This window comes from Borostomias antarcticus (assembly GCF_949987555.1).
Source record: "Borostomias antarcticus genome assembly, chromosome: 3".
Classification (NCBI taxonomy): domain Eukaryota; kingdom Metazoa; phylum Chordata; class Actinopteri; order Stomiiformes; family Stomiidae; genus Borostomias; species Borostomias antarcticus.
In genome coordinates, this window is record NC_140236.1 from 31,127,226 (window position 1) to 31,146,363 (window position 19,138).

The 19,138-nt window shown below is 41.6% G+C and overlaps 1 protein-coding gene across 1 annotated transcript in view; it reads left to right on the plus strand.

Annotated features, from left to right (window-relative positions):
* The window catches only part of pex5la (peroxisomal biogenesis factor 5-like a), a gene marked incomplete at both ends in the record, with an annotated part of 111,254 nt that overhangs the window by 38,340 nt on the left and 53,776 nt on the right, over positions 1–19,138 (plus strand). The window contains one exon of the mRNA XM_084436279.1: positions 17,977–18,081. Coding sequence (XP_084292405.1) covers positions 17,977–18,081 — 105 coding nt within the window. The remainder of the gene's footprint in view (positions 1–17,976; positions 18,082–19,138) is intronic.

Below are 19,138 nucleotides of genomic sequence, written 5' to 3' on the forward strand. Positions count from 1 at the left end.
TCATCCTGATATGTATAACAAGGACCAAACATACAGTACACAAGGAAGTTCCTGAAGCTCTGAAAGTAGAAGGGTCCCTGAGTAGAATAGACTATACTTTTACTGTGACACAAGGTATATATATTTTTGTGTACAAATCATATATTGGCAATGGGAAAAATATACTGCATCTAGCACTTCCATTGGGCTCTTTAATCAATCAATGAATCAATCAGACCATATTTATAACCTACAGTATTTAGCCTAATGTCAAACCAAGTGCCATTTTTCTCAGGCGCCATAGCCTAATCTATTTCATCTCCTGAAAGTCAGTCTTTATTTATGTCCCTAGTTGTAGTTTTGCAACATTTTGTCACCACCAACAGTTCTGTCCTGTTGTGTCCTCCTCTCTCACATTGCCAGGTTAACAGGACCTAGAGATGTGTTGGAGCTGCTTACTGTATGTTCAGGAGACAAATAGGAGCTGTGCTCTTTCATAAGCAGAGCCTGACAGTGGTGTTATTGGTCCAGGCTTTTAGCTCCAATGCACCAGAGGAGTTACAACACAACCTCACCCTGAGCCCTGCACTGACTGGGCACTGACTATTAAAAAAAAAATGGTGTATTGCTCAGGACCATAGGATGTGCATGTGTCACATATAAAGTTGTTTGGTTCAGCAGTTCTCAGCGGGTGCTGTGCCAGTAAAAAGTAGTTCAGTACTGTACATCAGGATACATTCTGTGAAACCCCAAGGGTGGAGCACAGTAAAACACAGTCCACGGCTCTTACGTGCCGTGGCGCATTTATTCCAATAATCCCAGAAGAAAATGCAAAAAGGTAAACTGAAAAGTCATATGTTTGGGCCTGCGGGGTTCAGGTCAGGCCGACAGCTTCGGCTTTGAGCCCATAGACTCCTGACAGCTTCCTCAGCACAGCTTTTTGTGCTCGGGGGGCTCAGTAGCCAATTGGCGCCAGCTGTTCCATGCGCCGCAAGGCCTTGATTGGGCGATCTGTTGCAGCTGGGGGGTAGGGTCGCCTTGGCAACAATGAAGGGCAGGTAACACCTGGTCCCGCTGTCCTTGGTGCTGAAGTGCTGGGGAAGGTTCTGGGGCCACGCCTCGGGCCACCTGGACCGCTGTCCATGGTGCTGAAATGTGTTTTTACTCGTGACAGGCTCCGACTGGGGTGTGTTCGGGACCCCTGGACGCGCCCTAGTGGCAGCCTCGCATCTCGCAGCCCGGGTGAGGATTAGGGCTGTATATCATCTTGGATTTCGCGATACGATACGCATCACGATACACAGGTCACGATTCGATACGTATCACGATACAGAGGTCACGATACAATACGATACGATACGTATTGCGATACACACATCATTTACTGAAAGATTTTAAGTGTTCAAGACTGAAAACTGAATGGCTCAAATGCACTATATAGATAACTCAAACTCAATGACTGGACAGAGAGCTAGCTAATAAATATTTTACATTTGATATCCATGCTTTTTAAACTGTCAACATTGTAGTATTTATGGTTTTTCAAAATTATTTATATGTATGCTTTTTTAACTTAATATTGTAGAATATGCTTTTTAAACTGGATTTAAAAATTTTAATAAAATAAATAAAAAAAGAAAATCTTTTTTTTTTTTGTATTTTTTTTTTTTTACAGCGCCCGGCTGTATCGATACTCCGGGCTGAAAGATCGATACAGTATCGCGAGACTACGTACCGCGATGCATCGTTGTATCGATACAATCCTACAGCCCTAGTGAGGATGCCACAGCTCCTGTCCAGTGCCACGGACCCAGTCAACCCCATATCACCTTACAATGCTACCAGATAGCCTGCCGTTAGCATTCTGGCATACTGTAGGAATACAGAAAGGTCAAAATACCTAATAAACAGAAGTCAAGTCAAGTAAGCCAAGAAAACTTTATTATCCCCTAGGTGCAAAAGGAAGCACAGCCCACAGTAAACACAGACAAACAATGAACAAATACAATATGAAAAACCACATCACTGAGTTTTTTAAAAGGCCAATGGCTGCAGGGATCAATGAGTTCTTAAGTCTATCGGTCCTGCATCTTGGCAGATTGTATCTGCGGTCAGACGGAAGCAACTTGAACTCCTTGGACAATACAGAGGGTGGCCATAGGATGAGCCAGGACTGACTGGGTTTTCTTCAAGGTCCTAACCTTATACAAATGAGAAATCTCACTCAAAGTCGTGCCTGCGATTTTGCTATATATTTTGACAATAGCCTGCAAAATGTTCCTAATTTTTAGGTTAAGTGGCCCGTACCAGCTCACAAAGGCGAACATCTGTTTGATATACATTAGAACAGACAGTATGTGGTGAAGTACTGAGTCATTGACAACTGCAACATTAACGAAATTTTGACTGCTTTGTTCATGTCCCAACATGTGTGCACTCGTCTCAGTTTGTGGTAAGAAAGGCTGCATTCGTTTCAGTTTCTGGTGTATGCCAGAGGTGATGATTTGAGTGGTGAATTTTGACTGATTCAGTCGATTTACAGTATCTGCCCCTAGTGTGAGTAATGCTCCCCGCAGAATTTGCTGTATAGGTCATGGATTTAATTACTGATGGATGGATGGATGGATGGATAGATAGGTGGATAGATAGATAATCCCTGAGTGTATAGATTGTCCCTGAGTGGATGCAATCTGGGGGCGGCTGTGGTTCAGGATGTGGAGTCGTCCAATTATTGGAGGGTCAGCGGTTCGAAGTGTCCTTGAGAAAGACACTGAACCCCAAACTGCTCCCAAAGAGCAGGCTGGCACCTTGCATGGCAGCTGCTGCCATTGCTGTGTGAATGGGTGAATGAGAGGTCATTGTAAAGCGCTTTGGATAAAAGGGATTTAAGTGCTGCCCATTACCACTTACCATTTATATTTGCACCTCACCCCGTTGCTAACGGATAGCTTATTAGTGTATGCAATAATGCATACTGTAGCAATAGCCTTCATAAGGAATATGTCATGAGTTGTACGCCACGGGCAGAACGTCCACGGGCCCCTATAGATATGCAGAACAACATGCAGAACAACCACAATGGACACAGTACTTGTGTGTAGAAACATAGAGAGCACCTGCAGTTATGTTCATATGTCAAAAGGGATAATGTTGAGATGTATCCATCTCCCTTTCTATTTTTTGTGAAGGTCTGATAGGTCAATTTCTAATCAGATTTAAGGTCCCCCTTGAACAAAGCACATACTGTAGCTAGCTCTTTACAACGGAAGGTGTGAAGAATGAATGCCTCTACACACACTTTCAAGGTATGAAACTCAAACTGACAGTATTACTTAAAGTACTTGCAGTACTACTCTCCGAGTGTTCCACTGTACATGACCCATGCGTTTCATTCACAGTCAGATCGAATGACGCGGTATTGCGTTAAGCACTCAGACACGGTGTTCGGTAAGTGATCCGGTTTCCTCTGTCAGTTGTAAAACCAAACTACCTCACTGCGACTCTGCCTACCCCTAGTCGTGATTTCTTTGTACCTGCATCACCAGACACTCGCTTGTAAATACATTAGCCATCTGCAAAGACCAATGAAAGCAGTATGGCCACAGTCGTTCGTCATGCTAATTTGCTCCTCGGTGCTCCCTGTCGCCCCGCCCTTCACAGGGAAGATAAGACTAATGAAATACAGCGTTGGCATGTTTTATTTTAAACTACACACACCTGCTCAGCAAGTAAATGGAAGCCATCAGCATACCCTACTGTAGTTGTTCAGGGCAAAAAAGGCACTGTGCTCAACCATGATGTGAAGAAATAACTAACTACTCTGCCAGAAAGTATCTCTGGACAGAAACTTGAGTCCAGAGCTTTGCATAATGAACACTCAGGGCTACGTTTCACACTGTATCTGTAGTAGATTTAGAAGTGCTTTAGGCCAGTGGATACAATGTCCTAGGACATCAATAGTCATTAGCAAAACCCAAGCATGAAGTGAAGGGATAATTTGACATTGACCATGACCATAATAAGAACCAGAGGAGGCTCGTCCATTGAGGTAGAGGACAGTCCTCCTCAGTTTTTGGAGAGAAGAGAGGGATTAAAATATAAATATATGCATGTATTTATTTATAATTAATATTTCATATTATCTCAGTTTTGTTTATAAAGCAGGTTTTCCCTATGGATAAAAACCCATTATTGAAATTCTAAAGCTCCAACAGCTCCATAATATAATACATCCGAAAGTATAATGGGACATATTATACATCAAACTGTTCGTCTATTTGTCTTGATTCTAGCCATCTAAATATCTAAGCTGACATGAATACTTTTTGAGCTAAAGCCATCTGAGCACGACAGTTCCACTGGCTGGCTAGAGCCGGTAACGTTAGCTACGGGGGCTACGAGCTGCATGTCAGTCTACAGCATAGGCAGGCGTGACTGGGTTACAACAACGGATCGGAGAAATGCACTGAACCGCCTGTCTCCTGCTTGCGTGAGAATTGATCACTTTGCGGTGCTTATTCCTCATCCAGTGATGGATGGGTGGATGGAAAACTTTCAACTGAATGTTCATATTGTTCTGATAATTGTAGGCTATAGCAACATAAGAGTGGCAGCTTTGACTGCAACCCAAATGAGCTAATCCCATAGCTGTACCATTGCTAGCTAGCCATGAGCGAACTGTTGGATACTGCATTTGCTGTGCAACGTATTCCATTGTCCAGTTGTCAAATCTATTTGCCAACCAACTGTTTGAGAGCCAGCACACCTCAGTGTCCCCTAATCAAAAACATTTATCATATATCACCTAACCTCTCCAGCAACTCACCAATATCAATTATTTTCTATATTTAGAGAAGAGTACAATCCACTACACCAACTATTGCTTACAATGTTTTATTGTTGTTTTGCAATATTTTATCATGAATATGAAAAATGATAAATAAATGCTGCATGTAGTTAAAGAAAGTGTTATTTCATATGCTAAAATTGACTGTAAATCCACATTTTAAAGCTGATATTTCAAATAATAACTGACTGAGGGAAAGTGTGGTTCGCCTCTCTTCCTCCTGTCCTCCTCAGTTTTTTGAGTCACCAGCCGCCACTGATAAGAACTCACTGTAAATGAGGAAAACCTCAGTGCTTCACGAGTATAAATAAAGGTTTGAAATGGAAAAAAAGACCATGAGATAAACATGGACCAGGGAGGTTGCAGGGATAGTTTCGTCCTCTGGCAAATCTAAAGACAACCTTCTGAGGTGTCCTTGAAAGTAGCTGTCCAGGTGGTAATGAGGTAGATTTGCCCCTTTTGTTGAAGGAAACACGAAAACAACACCACTAATTACCAATACAACATGTCATACAGATGTGTAGGTCAAGAACATACAGTATATTCCACAAGGTCTTACTTGCCATACAATAAATCAGGCATGAACGCTGTCAACCATATTTGATGATTTGTGTACTCTACTGTACATTGAGCTATAGCTTCTGGAAAGAAAGCCCAGAGCTGTGTGTGTGCACTTCACATTACCATGAAGAATTGTCATATCAGCTTTATTAAGAGCATTATGAATGGTACAGAGGTGGATAAGGATAAGTTTTAAGGTTTTAAGAAGTTTATTTTCGCTTTCCTGGGGTGAGACATGATGAGCGAGTTAAGTGTCAAGGGTAGGAATCGATCTCAGTCCTGCAGGGAAGGAAGAGAAGACAAAGGGAAACCTATTATTTGGTGCCACTCTGCCTGATAGTGGAGGCATCTCACTCTCCAGAGAATAGATAAGAGTGGAGGAGGAGGTGAGGAGGGGGAGGAGATGGAGGAGGAGTGCAGAGAGGACTGGAGATTAGAGTAAACACAGTCAAGTGTTCACCTTTAACTCTCTGCCAGTGTGTAAAACTGTGCTGGCGCCATTGTGGCGTTGTTGTCTACTATACAGTATGTTATCATATGCCTTTGGTTCACTTTAACATGAGAAGGGTGACTGTTATACGATGCAAGAAGAATGTATTGGAATAATGTGGGGAAATAGAAATATCAGCTTCTGTATACAAACCACCTTGGGATGAGAAAGTTGCCAGAGAATTATTATTATTATTTTTTTTTTAAATTTATTTTCTTACATCATTTTTCATAAGCCATATTCATGTTATGCCCTTAGCGTCAATATGAGTGCTGTATCAGCAGTGACAAAACAGGCATGCTTGTTTGACACTTTAACTAGTTTCTAATCCCTTTATTTCAAACCCACATGACCTACACCTCAAGCTAGCCTCATCTGTCTGCACTTGTTTTCGGCATCATTCGCCTCTATGATGTCAATTAAGAATTACGTAAATGTCAACATATGGATATCACTGGAAATGGATCACTGCTATTTCTCAGATAACGCAGACTGCTCTGAAAACCTCCGAAATACTTATTTTTTCTTGCCAAATCCCATTCCAGTTAAAGGTGGGTTAGGTAGTTTGACGTCAACAAGGCCTCTGATTGGTCATCTTTTTCAAAAGAACCTGCCCCTCCCTCCTGTCAATCATGATGTATTCCCTCCCTCCAAACATAACTGGTAGGTGTGGCGAGATAGAGACCCTGATTGGTCAATACATTTGGGCGCGATGCATTCTTTGAATCCAAAATACAGAAGCAGTGGTAAACACGGAGATCCACGTTTATTCTCAGAGCACTTCTGTTACTGATAGCTGAAAGGATATTATGCCAATTTTACCAAATAAAGCCAAAAGCAAACTACCTATCCCATCTTTAATTACCTACTCCAGAGCTTTCCCTAATGAATACTCAGGGCTAATTCAAATAAATCACTATATACAGTACAATGTCCTACAACATTAATATTCCTTTGCAAAACACAAGCAGTGGTCTGGAACACCACTTCTCCCTTCAGCTCTGTAGTATGTTCAGTGTTGTCACGTTTTACATACAATATGTTACATGAATTTTTCATGAACCCGAAGCTATATGTTCCATGTTCATGTTACAAGGCCATCCAATCAGTATAGGGAATAATGTATGGAAGTCTTAGAACATGACCCCTCACTCGTTCCTGTGCCATGTATCATGTTCTCTTTTGTGGGTCACAGTAGGTGTTAGGAGTAACGCATTGCAAAGTAACGCATCACTGTGATTTGATTACTTTTTCCTCTAACAAAGTAATGTAAGGGATATGTTTTCATTGTCAGTAATCACATTACAGTTCCAACCTAATATAAATATCATTACTTGAGTTTCTTACGGGCACGCCTGCTCCCTTTCATGTGGTTGATAGGCACATGCGGTCTCTGCAGTCATGAGATGTGCCAAAAGAGTGCTGGTACTGGGAGCTATAGGATCAGATTTTCTTGTGTCTACTATGATCTAATATGCAAAACGGATCCTAGATCAGCACTTCTGTGATTCGGGTAAGGAATGATCTGTTTGAATCTGATTATTTTTCAACAGACAGTAATTAGTAAGGTAATAATCTAATTACAATTTAGAGAAAGTAATGAGTAACTTTACTTAATTTAAGGTATAATATGTTATATGTGGATTATTTCCCCCATCTAGTGTCTAAAGATAAGAACTGCAACAACACAACTATTGGTTGCCAGGTTCGTTACAACCTGCAGATCGGGTCAAGCGAGCAGACAATTTTCCTTGTGTGTGTGACTGCAACGATGTTAAGTGATGAATCTTTCAGTGTAACGTTATCTTTAGAGTAATGAATTCACTTTACAACACTATATAATTGTAGTCTAGCTAACGTTATGCATTATCTATTAATAAGATGCATTTAATAGACCTCTGACAGTTCTATTTTGGCCGACGTTACAAGCTAGCTCGTGCTAGCTAGTTGGCAACATTTTTTTTTTTCATCTTGCTTGCTGTTCACGAACATTACCTAGGTTTACCTAGGTTTTCTCTCTGGTTTGCATGAATGTATTGGCTACTTCAAGTTATGCATTATGGTGAGCAGTAGGACACGGGTAACAATGAGATAACCAAAATTAGGCAAGGCAGCTACCGCTCTTCAATGTTGTTATCCCAACACCAAAACGGGCTCACATCACCCCCACCACAACACTTAACTAGCTAGGCTAATTGTACTTGAAATAACGTTACACTAATCAGTAATCACAATCAAGTATTTCAGAGTGCTATGTAATAAGTTACGTTAGATGCTGTAGTGTGGAGATAACGTTAGGTCTGGCTATGCAGATTCCAAGAAAGATAACATTAGCTAGCTAGTTAGCAAGCTAACATGAGCTAATGACAGCTAGTTAGCTAGCTTACTGGTCTAGTAGAAAAGTAGCCATGTCACCATGCGACTTTATCCCATGAAACTCCATAAACTCCGTCCAACAAGCAAAGGCTGGACAGATATTTATCCGAGTTTTGCCCCTTCCTCGGTCACTGAGCTTTTGAGATTCGTATCGCACAGGGCTCAGGCAGAGAAGCAGGACGACGAAACTCGGCCATTTTACCAAACGTTTAGCTGAAAAGAGTGAGCGGAAGTGGACGGAAAAGCTGCCGTTTTATAGTCGCACACACACTTGATGCTAACCAACATCTATAATGCTGCTAATTCATGGAAGTATAACGTTTGCTACTGCTAATCTCACAGTGATGAAGCTAGAATAGTACCTGGCAACCCAGCGCGCAGTACCAACGCTGTAATACTATTGGCTGGTATGATATCAACAGTGTCATTGTCGGTTTGTCAGAATTTCATAATGTAATAATTTCAGACAAAATATCATTTTTTATGGAAAAGCAATACTTTTACTCTGCAGCCTTCGCAAAGCCCTATGGATGTATTATTTTGGAAAAAATGTTTATTTTAATCCACATATAACATATTATACCTTTATGTATCTTGCCCAACACTGGTCACAGTAGGCTACGTCAGTGTTTGTGTTGAGTTTTGAAGAGTTGTACCGTTCTGAATGGGTTTCAAATCAAAGATTGAAATCTTGCCAGTTATTTTTGACACAAAAATGATTGCAATGTGGCTTATCAACTTCAAGTTATTGCTACAGTAGGGTATATCTGGTGCAATGATTTGTCTTCATTACTGTACGCAAACTGATTATTTTGTTCCAAAAATATCTTTTGATTTATGGAATAAATGTTCTATCCTTTGGAGGAGGTGATGGTCAGAGAAAAATACATCTAAATGTTGATTCCAGTTATGGTGTGTCTACAAACTCAAAGCAGAATCCACTTCAAGTCCCAAAATGTGTGATTTGTTTTTGGACCCTCTGGCGAAAGCATTTCTGCGGTGGGGAGAATGCTAATGGTGCAGGGTAGAGGTATCACAACAAAGATTCCACTCTTTTTATAGATGCAATGTTTTCTCCCCCAAACTGCAGGCACTCAGCAGGGCCTGGGAGAGAATGGCTCTCACTGCCACAGATGAAAGGTTACAGTTATAAGTGGGTCCCAGTAGAGGAGTCTGTAGGATCTAAAACATAAATTAAGATGGGAGCAACCTTGGTCCAGTTATTTAATGTTGTTGTTTTGGCAAACATCTGGGCTGTTGTCAGTGGTGTAGTGGTGACTGAAGAAGACGGTGTACTATAATTGGTGTATTAAATATTGGGAAATTTTCTTCTTTTTTCATGAAACACTGCAATTAATGCTTCCATGTATCATCCTCTGTACCTGTACAGTATATTGCCTTTGAAAGCTACGGCAGGGTCTTATACAGGTACCTCATAGACTGTAGATATAAGAGTATTTCTCTCCCAATCTTATCAAACAGAGCCATTGACTGAGAGTTATATCTCAGAAATGATGTCATAATGAATACTTAAAGTTTCTACTTTGTCAGCATCATCATGTGATTGATGAAGAAAAAGAATGTTGTTGACAAACACTGATGGCAGTTGGTGGCATTATTTTACACTTCTTGTCAATGGAAATAGCTTCGCTATACAAAGTGTCTGAGCAAGAATTATGTTCATTCTTCATTGAGTTTGAGGGGCTCATAAAATGTCCTTTCATCATCAATACCAATTACTTTATTAGCTCTTGGCATTCTTGGCTCAAATAGTTTTAGTGCTTACCACTCCAATTCATTCATCATCAGTTAGCAGTTTGAATTCTGTGCATTAATTTATAAATAAGTGGAATAGGCCTCTTACTTAACCACTTGATTTCTATACTAATCCTAACGAGGTTCATTATGATTCAATGAAATGTACAGAATGTATATCACTTATCTCATTCATCACTTATCTCATTCATACACACACTTATGTCTCTTATTTGACAAACCTGACCTTGTCCCATCATTACTGACAGGTCTAGACATGACAGGGGTTTTGGCACCTGTCCAGGTTAGTTCGCTGGACAGGTTCACAATTTACTAGGGGTGTAACAATATATCTTGCCACAATATATCGCGATACAGAAACGTCACAATACGTATCGTCAAGGTGAAAACAATATCGTGATATGTTTATTGTATATCAGTGAACGCTGGCTACATAATGCTGTTAACAAACATGTCTTTTGTCTAGGCCTATCCATGATATTACAACAGTTAAGCTCTAAATTCACAAAGTGTATTGGAGTAGAGATGTGGAGAAATGCACTATTGGTGTGAACAGCAGCGCTACTGCAACGCTTCACACCTGCCCTTAGTGTATCGTATTGTATTGTTATCGTCAACCCAATATCGTGTATCGTATCGTATCATGAGATTACTTATCGTTACACCCCTACAATTTACTGAACCATACTGCCTTTGTTTGTGGGATGCCACCCTTTTGGGGAAATTCTTTATCTTATTCAAGGATAAACTGCTTTTATAGAGTTCAACTTGCACTTTGTTATCTGTGACTCATCCCTCCAGTGCTATTCAGATTCAGAAGCACGGCCGTGTAAAGGAGGCCTCAGTTACAGTATTACCCAGATTCCCGCATTTGATTAATTTGATTCTTCGTGTTCAAAGTGTCCTTGTGAGTCCCAGGCAGTGGTAGCGAGTAGTTGGTTAAACGTACTCCTCAAAGGAGCTCTACCGGTCCCTCCAAGAGGGACATTCCTATTGGTGCAACCGCCTCACAAGCGGGAGAGCATGGGTTTGAATCCCGCCCTGGACAAGCCCTTAACATGGGTCACAATTGCAGCACGGCTCCCTAGCAATGGCCGGACAAGACAAACAAACAGTAAATGCTGCTTCTGTATTCAAGTTACTTATGTGTGAAATATATTCAATACCTAATTAGAGATCTGAAAAAACGTCAGCCATTATAAGGCCGTGCAGAATTTCCTTTTCTAATTTTGCACAGTGCCAACAACAACAACAACAGCAACAACAACAACAACAACAACAAAGAAGAAAACAGAGACACTGCTGTTGATTTTTGCCTTTGCTCCTGGGTTGTCCTATGTTCCACCAACATCAAGTGATAGAATCAGCTGTGAGAGATCAGCTGGCAAGACACATTCTGATCTTACTCTGTTCTCCCTACTCTTCGGCAGCTCCTGGCTTTGACAGGATAAAGAACAGAGCCGACAGTTACACCTAGTGTACACTCATTACAGCGCACTACCCAGTACCCCTTCTCAAGGAGCATGTAGGTGAGTGGGCAGTAATAGCCTGGTGCCCTTGCCTCTGCTCTGACTCCCATTTAGGCCATTTGCTCAGCTGTCCCAGCAACCTTTAAGGCTGCAACCCAGGGGGACACACTAGCTAGCTACCCCCGTTACTGTATGTGGCATGACTGTCCTTTCTCCGCTCACAGTGCAACTTCAGGGGTTCTTGTTAAAAAAATAAAATATAAAAAAACAGATCTGCTCTGTCCCTGAATGACACTCTGAATGGGGGTTGGGTGTCCTGTTGATGATGAATGAATGTGAGTGGTGTTCCGTCCTTTTGTGCTTGTTAGATAACATGAGCTTCAGTAGAGCACCGTACAGTAGTTGGCCTGTAGAAACTGTAGGCTGTAGTAGCAGCAGCAGCAGCAGCAGTAAAGCACTTAAGGGACCATACCTGTCTAAATATGATTTGATCTCCATAAACTAGTCACCCAACGTATATCACATTACACATCAATTTTCCGAAGTAAAGCTAACATTAAAAGGTATTTGCATTTTCGCGTTTTACTTACATTTCAAAAGTTGAACGTGATGGCTTCAAAATCTATTTTTAAATTGTTTCCTCGTTGTACTGATAACCTCACCCTGCTTAGTTTCAAATAAAAATGCAACCAGTTTTACAGAGATTACTCCTTAAATACCCCATTCCAAGTACTCATGTATGTCCATGGAAATACAGTAGGCACTCCAATGAGTGTACTATAACTGTAGAACTATAAATTACTAGAAATAGTGCTTGGAGGGCAAGACCTCTGCCCATGAATGCATTCCGTAGCTCTGTGTGCGTGCGTGCACGTGCATGTGAGCAGAATATGTTTGGTATTGCTGCACTTGTTAGGTCGAGCGCTTTACTGTATGCCAGTCCAAACCCCCTGTCTCTGTGGTCTTCCCACGGGGTGATATGGCGTTTCAAGATCAAATCCCCAAAAATGAATGGAGGACAATGGGCGGTCGTGTTTGGTAGGCTCTGTGGCACCCTCCTCAGGTCGGATCAGCTCCAAAATGTAAAGGGTTCTAAGTTGGCCCATGCTTCACCCCTCCACCAAACAAACAAATAGGCCAATCAACACACCAATCAACCATTAAACACGTGCCACCAAAAACATTACCTCTCACCCAGCTGTCGCTGGGGCAGAGGTAATAAACCTTGCTTGGATAATTGTGGATCACAGAGCCTACAGCAGCGTGCCTTGCATTAGCATCAAGTCCACATAATGTTTGTGGTCACTTCACCCATGCCTAAATCCATCTGGTCCAGGAGTGCTTCATGTACTTTAACTCCTTACATGTCTGAGGTTTGGATGGATCTGTTCTTTCCAGTGCATTGTGTTGACTGTACAGTTTGAACCCTGTTATGGGGAAAACATCTCTTTGAGAGGACGATGTACCAGTTGGCTGCTTCTAGCATTTAAATGAATATTTCCCAATGTTGCGTAAGATTACACTGAGATTGAGGCAATTAAAATTTGCGTCTGTTTCAGTGTCCCTCGGCTGTAATTAGTTCATACACCTAAAGTGTACTTCAGCTGTGATGAAAATTAGAATCATGGAATTGCAAAAATCATTTGATGGGCTCTCTGTGCCTATATGGGGAATAAATAACTATGTATATGCCCTAGTAATTATATTCCAGAGAACATATTGCATAATATACTAATCAACTCCCGACTGCATTGTAAACCAGGGACATTGCTGTGTAAGCTTCAGTTGTAGGTTAGATGTGTTTCAACAGCATCGATTCAAGGGTGCTTTTTAATGGCTTTCTTCTACACTTGCTTTGAGGGCCAGGTTTTTATAGGGCTAACCATGATTTATCATCAAACTTTGCAAGTCTTTACAAATCACTTTGGCATGGTGAGCTGGTACCTATAAGGCACTCTTATAGGCACTCTTAAGTTGCCCAGGGAGCAGTAATTTGTGTGTGGCTGTAAATGTCATTGTGGCTGGAGAGACCATGGGTCTAAGGTGTCATCGCTGGTGTTTGGAATACCTGTGTCTTTAGATCTTCAGACTAAGTTTTTGTCCCAGAGCCAGAGATAATGACAGGGTACAGTGCATGCAGTATAGTAGTGACAGTATTGAAGTATTGTATGTTTGATGCAACCCAGGATAACCGAGGTTATCGTACAGCAGCAGCATTTCATCATCATCCAATTTGTTCAGAGGCCTGGCCCTGCCTCAGCTGTGCATTTACTTTTTTAATGACAACTGAGTTGACTCAGACTCACTGACGGGAGTCTGTTGTGGCCAGATGTTTGAGATAACCACTGAACCCTTAGACTGATCCTGTTTATTGCTACTATTCTGACTCAGTATGAACAGTAACACCACAGGAACGTGGTTATGTGCACACTGGAGTGTTCTCCATGCTAATGCTGGCTATGTCACACCACCAGAGATGTTCTGAAAGGGTCTGCAGGGGAGAGCAAGGTCATACAGGGCCAACTTCAGAGCACTCCCTTTAAAGGGGTGGACAGAGCGTGTGGTAGACGTAGAGTGTTTGTGTGTGTGTGTGTGTGTGTGTGTGTGTGTGTGTGTGTGTGTGTGTGTGTGTGTGTGTGTGTGTGTGTGTGAGGGCGTTTGCGTCGCCTCATCACAGTGAAGCCCGCGGGACGCGGCGGTGCCCATCGGCAGGTCCTCTGGAGGCGGATCAGGACCCAATTTGGCAGCTGAACTTTGCAGCCCAGCAGGATCCCTCCTGGTCTCTGTCTCCACAGGACTCATTAACCAGGCCTTGTTCCCACACGCAGGATGGGGGGGGGGGGGCTCATCGCTCACCCACCCCCCTCCTTCTCCTCCTCTCTCAAATTGAGTCACACAGCTCGTCAAAAGGTGCAGGAGATGGCATATTTTCCTCTGGAGGGCGGATTTGTTCATCTCTTACCAGGGTAATTTGCTGTCTGCCCTGTTCTCCTCGCCATTCCACATGGCCTCCCTTTGAAGCTCGGTGTGAATCCACTGATTTGAGGGAAAGGGGAGCTGCCAGGAGCAGCGCTGGAGGTGCATCAAACGGGAGCACATTGGCAACATTGATCTTATGTAACAGGGACAGGATGCAGAATGGCCAGTCGAGCAAATCCATGTGACAACAGGTCCATGGTGCCCATGATGGAATTGGTAAAATTGTAGTTTTGAAAGCTGAACTGTTTGCAGTGTATGAATTGAATTTGAGTTGATATGACATTGTATTAGATAAGCTTACACATAGTTATATTCCAGGGAAAGACATTTTCATTTTTTTTATTTTTTTTCAGGTGGAATTTGATTATTTTTGCTGAATTAATTTAGTTTTGTGCTTTTTTGTTTACGGGCGCAGAGGGGAATCTGTAGAAAACATCCTGTTTTGTAGCAAATTATTATGTTAATATATTAAATATTATGTCACCACTGTTAAACAAGAAATAAATGATTAACTAAGAATTACCCTCTGAGTTTAGTATCCCCGGTGGAACCACGTTGCTTCAACGTCTTCATCTTTCCCATATGAATTATGCATTGGGGTTGAGACTACTGCGCTTCTACCATTATTATATCATCCTTTAATATTCACTATATCAATCTGATCCAGATGTAATCTTCCAGGTACAAAATCATTCGTCATGCCTACCTGTAAGCTACTGATGAAATTATGGAACTATTATGGTGATCACATAAAAAGTGAATCACTTAGTTGAATGAAAGTGAGAATGACACAATCATTAATCATTCTGATGTTGCTGTTAGCTAGTTGAATGAAACAAGTATATCTCTAAATGTTATTCTTGCGGCAGTGTTTACAAAATCAACATACCGTGAAATCAACTAAGCATTTAAGATTCCTTTACAAAGATGTTAGTTCACCTTCCAGGAAATCTCAGTTCTGAACAATTAATCCTGTCTGAGGACCAGGGAATTGCAAATGCATTTGCTCTGCGCTGACAAAGAGCAACGTTTATTCATTCTGCCACCAATGACACCTCATCAGTTTGCTCATAGTGCCTACAAGGGCTGTGAATAGTGTGCAGTCTAATTTGATCAGCTTGGAGGGAGCATTCTCATGGCATGGACTCTACATGCTATTGTTATAACTTCAGGGACTTAAGTAATTTGAATAACAATATTTTCAAAGAAAAGTGTTGTATATAGCTTAGATGTTAGGAATTCTGAGGGTCGTGGCTAGAAGGGATACATCTAAGGCCTGTGTAGGAGGACGGTAAAGGCTAGTTCACATAAACGCAGAGGCCATTTAGGGTTAAGGTTAGGTAAGTTAAGGGTTAAGGTTAGGTTTAGGGTGAAGGTTAGGCTTATGTATAGGGTTGGGTTTAGGGTTGGGGATAGGGTTTGAGCAGTCTCTGCATTTATGGGAAATAGCCTTCTACACAGGCTGTAGCTGTATCCCTTTTAACCACAACCAATTCCGAGTACAGAAGTTTTCATTTTATTCCCTGTTAAAGAGATGTCCTTTATAGTCACCACTACAGAAGAAGCTGCACACAGTAGCTTCTCTAAATTATGAAAATTAAAACATAATTGTGAGTCAGTGAAATGTAGCCTACTGTAGATATGCAGGTCTGATACATTATCTATCATAAACTATTGTAGCTTTCACTTACCATGAATAATTTGTTGCTAACTAGCCTTCAGAGAGAGTTTTATATATAACTGACTTGTTCTCTAAGTGTTGTTTTTTCTCTCAGACTCTGCAGGTGTTACTGTATAAGTAAAGACAAAAGTCTCGATCCTGCCTATTTCCAGCACAGTCAAGTCAAGTATGTGCATGATTATGTACTCAAGGTTCAAGAATAGGCTGTTGGCTTGATGATAAAACTAGGCTGAAGGACAAACAATACACAGTTTCTCATCTGCTGCATGCATATTCTTAAATATGTATGTATGTAGGTTTCTGAAGGAACAAACAAGTACATTGCATCCACAATGTACTTCTTCACAGATAGGGTATCTAAGGCACTGGTTTTCTTTTACTTGCGCTTAGGATTGAAATAATAACCCACTTGCTCTTTAACCCCAGAGATTTTTCTAGAAAAGTCATTAGCTGCTCAAAATATTCCAACAATAACAGGTGTAACAATGTTTTCTCCGTCATTTTTTTTTTTTTTTTTTTTTTTTTTTTTTTTTTACAGAAACTCCCAGCAGTGAGAAAGCCATTCTCTTGGTGCTTGCATCTCAGCTGAACGCCTTTTTCATTTTTTGGGCACAGGTGGCAGTTTTGGTTGGGTTGTGTCTATAAATTTAGATATGCATCGTTAGAATTAATTTTGGAAGTGTGGAAATTTACAGTAGTCACTATGTTCGGTTTTTGCGGGTTTGAAGCCTAAGAAGCTTAGATTTGGCTGCAGTGGTTATGACAGGGCATCTGTACCGGACCAGACTCTCTCTGTACCTTCCACCCATTTGTACTGCTCAGACGGGCACCTCTGAGATACTTTGAAGCTGTTAGGTAACATGAAAGCAATTCAGGTCTTTTGTTAGATTTCTGGTTTTACGTAAAATGGGGTTGAAAGGGAAGGAAATGGACATTCAAAATGCAATTCGACCCTTTATAAAACTGGGGCTTGTGATAATCAGTGCAGCAGGATCATCAGCCCCCTTCCAAAGGAATGTAGGCAGAGGCTGATGGCTGGCGGGAGGTAGGTGGAGGTTAGGGTGGGGGTAGATGGGGTGATGGCTGGGGTTGTGTAGGTGGAGGTTAGGGTGGGGTTGGTGGTGACAGCTGGGGTTGTGTGGGTGGAGGTTAGGGTGGAGTTGGTGGTGACGGCTGGGGTTGTGTGGGTGGAGGTTAGGGTGGGGTTGGTGGTGACGGCTGGGGTTGTGTGGGTGAGTTTAGGGTGGGAGTGGGGTCTGGATGGGGGTGATGGCTGTGGGTGGAGGTTAGGGTGGGAGTGGGGTCTGGATGGGGGTGATGGCTGTGGGTGGAGGTTAGGGTGGGAGTGGGGTCTGGATGGGGGTGATGGCTGTGGGGGTTGGGTGGAGATTAGGCTGGCTGTGGGTGGAGGTTAGGGTGGGAGTGGGGGGTGGATCGGGGTGATGGCTTTGGCCGTCATCCAACAGACACGTGTCTTCATCACCAGCTTAGATAAACAGAAGGAGAGTGTTCAGCATCTCTGTACAAATCATCATCATCATCATCATCATCATCATCATCATCATCATAGAGAAGGTTCTTAGGATGAAAGTTTCCCTCAATAAAAGACAGACCATGTTCATCTTTGCACCCTACTGAACTGTATATTGTGCAGTGACCCCTTCATTCCCATAGACTTGAGTGGATGTGTTTTCAATTGATGTTGCTGTTGTAGCTCTCCATAGTGTCATCATCATAAAGTAAAGTTTTTAAGCGGGCAAAAACGTTGAGTTGTCAAATTTGTCCTGACACGAGTCATTGTTGATTTCACTTGTTGTAGGGGAAAGACTCTAGGGCTGCAGATAAGACTGTTGCCATGGTCCTGAAGGAGATACCAAGTAAGGCGTCATCAGAAGGGAAACCCCTCCTCACGGTGACAACCAAGGTGGGCAGAACCATCGCAACCCCCTCCCTTCTCAAGTGGAAGCTCCTCCTATTTTGGTGATTGATAAAAACCAATGGCAAGGCTTTGAGCATCCCATATCTACTGTACCCTTTACTCTTCAGCCTAATTCTTCCACCGTAACCGTGTTTGGTAAAACAACATTAATTTGATATCATTCCCAGCTGCTCTATGGGGTATAAAATGCAAAGTCAATCATACATCACAAAATAACATCCAGGGTTTCAGCTTCAGTGCAGAGTTAAATACTGACTGAATCATACATGTACAGTATGACTAATTAATGTTTCTAGCAGCATCCGTACAATATGCACAAATATTAAGCAGGATCTTCGTAGTGAATTGTAGAAAATGAAAGTGCTAAGGTACCTGTATGTCTCTTGTAAGACAGGGTATTCATTGAATCTTTCTCAGAAACATTTACTGTGCATTTACTGGCAATCAAACAGGGTGAAACTGTCCCATCAGATTCAGCCTTATCTGCTCAGTCAATCACTTCTTTCTGTCAGAGTAAAAATAGTTCAGCCCTTTCCAGAGGTATAGGGTGTAGGAACACTCTGAGATCATATTTTTTACACCTCATAAGCAGCTATACTGTATGTACTTTGTCACTATTATGTATGCATTTCCCGAAATGCAATACGTTGTAGCATGGCATCAGGCTATGAAACAATTAATCTATGTGTGCTGTAGATATGAGCAGATTTTGTGTGCTTTTCAGTCCTGCTTTGCTTTGAGGTACTATGTGGCTGTTATGGGTGGTACTGTAGTATGCCATTGTAAGCTTTCTTTCCCTTGTGTGTGTGTGTGTGTGTGTGTGTGTGTGTGTGTGTGTGTCTATGTGCTTTTTCGTGTGCAGTATTGATAGTATTATGATCATGCCCACTCCTACTGTGCTACTGTATGTGGTGTGTTTGTTAATCTGAAAGTCTTGATTTATGTAGCAATAAACCCACCCACCACTTACATAAGTTATATACATATATATATATATATATATATATATATATATATATATATATATAATAATATATATAAT